At 38.1% G+C, this 4,225-nt stretch overlaps 1 protein-coding gene across 1 annotated transcript; it reads left to right on the top strand.

Annotated features, from left to right (window-relative positions):
* Positions 1–2,935: 2,935 nt before the first annotated feature.
* LOC121246246 lies at positions 2,936–3,448 on the top strand. The gene is made up of 2 exons (XM_041144350.1): positions 2,936–3,113; positions 3,165–3,448. The coding sequence occupies exons 1-2, from the start codon at positions 2,936–2,938 to the stop codon at positions 3,446–3,448; spliced, it is 462 nt and encodes a 153-aa protein (XP_041000284.1).
* The last annotated feature ends 777 nt before the right edge of the window (positions 3,449–4,225 follow it).

The raw sequence follows: 4,225 nt of genomic DNA, 5'->3' as shown, positions 1-4,225 counted from the left end.
TACATGCTTCAATAAAGTTAAGGTTGTGTACATTTATAAAATATTAAATACAATGCATACATAGATAAGTTATGGGAATAGAGAAGTACAAAAGTCCATCTCTGTAACACCGGGCTCTAAGCCCATTTCCAGTAGAAGCTCAGCCCGATCTCACGAAGCTCGGCCTACGATTGAGGATCACTTGGAAGGAGGCGCGAATGACGTCATTTGGTGAGTGGTTTTTCTCCTTTTCTTCTGCACTGTTTTTCTTCTTCGTGGGTTCACCTGTGTGCTGCAGTTTCCGCAAATCCCGTGTATTTTGTCCCTCGTTTGGCTGTTCTTTTCAGTTTCTCATGTAAAAATTTCCTCTACCACATTTGAAATAATCAAACTTCCTCTTTGCTCAGATTTTTGGATTTATCCTTGGCTGGCGCTAGTTTTCTCCGTGAGTCATCAAAATCGCGGCATCGTTGGCTGGCTTCCACGACGCATTTTTGTGGGTCTCGAACCTTAGTGCCGTTGTCGATTTCTCCTTGGAGTTTTCCTTTCGGTAACCATCCCTTCCATTCACTGGTTTCACATTTACTTTTTCACTTCGACCCCCATGCTTTTGCACACACGCAGACCCTCCTTTTTTACTTTGTGTTGCTTTGATTTTGTTTCACACACACACACACCCACTCTGTTTTAGTTGCCGTGCATACACTCAAACCCTTCGTCCTTCCTTGCGCAGACCACTATCTATTTCCACTAGAGATTCTAGTGAATTTTTTTGGCTTAATTCACTGTGGGTTACACCATTCGAATTGGTTCGAAGTTTTGTGACTCTTTAAGGTAAGCTTGTCCCGAAGCTTTTGGTAGTTTTTGAATATTTTGGTGTGATTGTGAAATGTAGTAGTGTTACTGATATGATTGTGGCGTTGATTAGAATTTGCACTATTGCAGTAAACTTTTGGCAATTTGTTACCTATGTAAATTTATGTTGTTTTGGTATTTTATCTTTGGATTGTGGTTGATTATGATGGAAGTCTTGAAGTTGAGGAGTATGATTGTTTTGGACGGCTTTGTGAGATTGTTTTGGGCTAGTAATTGGGATTGTTTAGTGTAAATTTTTGGGTTATTTTTTTAGGGCTGGTCTGGTTGGGTTAAATGGCTGTTGAGTGGAAATTACTTGGTGGTGCTAGAGTGAAAATATAGACGGTTTGAAATGGGCTGTCCGGATTTACCTTGTGGAGAATTTTTAGATTAGAAGGGGCTGATTTAAGTTTTATAAATTGAGCTTAGCCCTGTTTGGATTATTAATCATGAGGTATACATTTATTGTTTTAGGTTGTGATACGGTTAGAGGACAGATCCAAGGCATATTTTGTACACGGAAGTCAGGTAAGCGGGGTTCATATACTAGTTTTGCATAAAAGAAATAAAACGAGATTGACTTGAAAATAAGTATGTTTGTTTTGAAAAGAAATCTGAAAACGACCTCAGATATTTATTCTGCATATGCATAAATTCTATATAAGAAAAAATAATTTCTGTCATGACCAGTGTAGACATGAGCTAATTTTGTTTCTAAACCATGCAAAAGAGCGAATATGAAAATCTAAAGTTTTTGTTATGAGTAAATGAAAATGTTTTTATTTTGTTTATTTCGAACATGTGAAATGATCTGAAGCAATCCAGTACTTTATTTTGATATAATGTGTGAGGTGAAAACCTTGGCATGAAGTTATGATTCCTTATATGAATGTGATCTGATTCCATTGATGTTTCGTTCTGTTTCTGTTAAGATCCAGCCACGGGTATAATGGTGGTTTATAACCCTACCACGGGGGTGAAACATGGAATATGGTCCAACCGCGGGTATAATAGTGGTTTATAACCCTACCACGGGGGTGAAACATGGTATTTGTCCCGATGTGGTGCTATGAGGTGATATGAATATAGTGTTTCAGGTTGGATATGCCAATGGATTTTCTTTCTGGGGAATAAGTTTGTCTTTCTAGAAATTTCGCTCTGATGTTTTGCACTAAGTTTTGGTTTATGCATTTTGAAAGTAAAATAGGTGTTTCTACATTTTGGAAGAAAACGTTTTGTTTAGCATATCAACATTATAAATTCTCATGTTTACATGATAATATATGCTCTCTGAATGCTGAGTTGTTGATAACTCACCCCCTACTTTTCTTAATATTTTCAGACGAAATTGATGGTTCAGCTGGGGATCAGTATTAGAGTCTGTGGGCAAGATTAGCTGTGAATAGTTTGGGTATCTCGCAATATTAGTGCAGCTGTTGGATATTATTTGTTTATTGTTGATTTTAAATGGATTTAGACAGTCTTTTGGGACTTATGTCAATTGTTATTTTATTCTAGTTGGTTATTTGAGACATGAAGAAAGATTGATATTTTTGTTTGGATTGTGATATTGAGGATTCGATATGTGAATATGAATGGTTTATTAAATTGAAGTGTTTACGATGTTTTGAAGATTTGGAATGATATATTCTTGGTTTAGGAAATATATTGGTATTGTTGGAGTTGATATTCAGGTTATGTGAGTTGACTCTTCGGACCCTTGGGGTCGGGGTGTTATAGTTGGTATCAGAGACAGGTTTAAATTCTGCATAGTGTAGACCTTGGAGGTTTAGATATCTGTGGGTTCATAGGATGTAAAAATTTCAGTATAGGAACTTGAGGACTATAAGGATGATCACGTGAATATTAATTTTGATGGGAGTTGAGATTTTAGGTTTGGCAGATCTTAGGAGTTGAATTTGTAACTTTGAGGTTTTTAGATTCTAATGACGTATGTGAGTATTAAGTGATGTCAGGCTTAAATAGTTAATTGATGTATATATGTATTTGTGTTAATACGCATATTTTATTGATATTTTATTTACTTAGTATTTTCATTTTTAATTATTTTAGAATGTTTTACCAAATTTAAGCTTTCAGGATGGCGGCTCGTCATCGAGTTCGAAGCCTTGAAGATTTGAATGAAAACAACAACGATGGGGGTTGCACGTTTGAGCAATTTAATCGAACGCATCCTCCCATCTTTGATGGAAGAGGCGATACGAACACAGCGGAGGATTGGATACAAGACATTGAAGAAATATTCAGCGTTTTGGAGTGTACCGATTAGCAAAAGGTTCGGTTCGCAGCTTTTAAATTGACTGGAGAAGCGAAGAGATGGTGGAATTCTGAAAAAGTCATCAGGGAAGCTGAAGGGACCGGTGTGATTGTTTGGGCTCAATTCAAGCAGAATTTCTTTGATCGATTTTTCCCTAAGGCTGATAGGGAAGCTAGAGCTCGAGAGTTCACCAACTTGGTGCAAGGGACCATGACTATGCACCAGTATGCTGCAAGGTTTGCGGAATTATCACACTTTGCCGCATACTTGATTCCTGATGAGGAGAAAAAGACAAGGAAGTTTGAGGAAGGTTTGAACTACAGGATTAATGAATGAGTGATGGTCTTACAGATTCAGAATTTTTCAGAATTAGTGCACAAGGCAATGCTAGTTGAGCAGAATCTCAAGAGGGGTGCTGAATTGCAAGAACAGAGGAAGAGAGCTGCTCCACAAGGATTCCCTAGTTCGGATCAAGGGCAATGGAAGAGGAGAAATGAGGGAAGTAGTTCAAGTCAGAGATAGATACAGGGAAATCATACATCTAACCTCTGTAAATTCTGTAACCGCATACACGTTGGGGAGTGCAGAAAGGAAGTGGGATCATGTTTCAAATGTGGTAAGGATGGGCACTTCATCAGAGAATGTCTATTGCTTGCGGAGAACAACAGAAGGCCCAACCCACCTCAAAACTTTAGGCCTAATAACCAAGGCAACAATCAGCGGAGGACTGTGCCGGCACGGGTGTTTACTTTGACATCGGGAGAAGCTGAGGACAAGAATGATGTCATCACAGGTAAAATTTTTCTGACTTTCCTATTTTAGTTTCCTTATGTTAAGAATTAAGGATTACTTATCTTGTTATCTCTATGGATTATATGACTTAAACTAAGGAATTATCCCCCTGTTTCTCAATAAGGCTACTGTTTTATTTGACTCGGTGGCTACCCACTCCTTTATTTCGATGGATTATGCTAAGTTTTGCCCCGTTGATGCTATGGAGATGGATTACAATTTGAGGGTCTCGACCCCAGCAGGCGAACTAGTGGCTTGAAACAAGATTATACTTAAGTGCCCAATAACTATTAGCGGGAGGGTAATACCAGCTGACCTGAT

This window comes from Juglans microcarpa x Juglans regia, chromosome 1D (assembly GCF_004785595.1).
Source record: "Juglans microcarpa x Juglans regia isolate MS1-56 chromosome 1D, Jm3101_v1.0, whole genome shotgun sequence".
Classification (NCBI taxonomy): Eukaryota; Viridiplantae; Streptophyta; class Magnoliopsida; order Fagales; family Juglandaceae; genus Juglans; species Juglans microcarpa x Juglans regia.
This window is presented reverse-complemented; position numbering and strand designations above follow the sequence as displayed.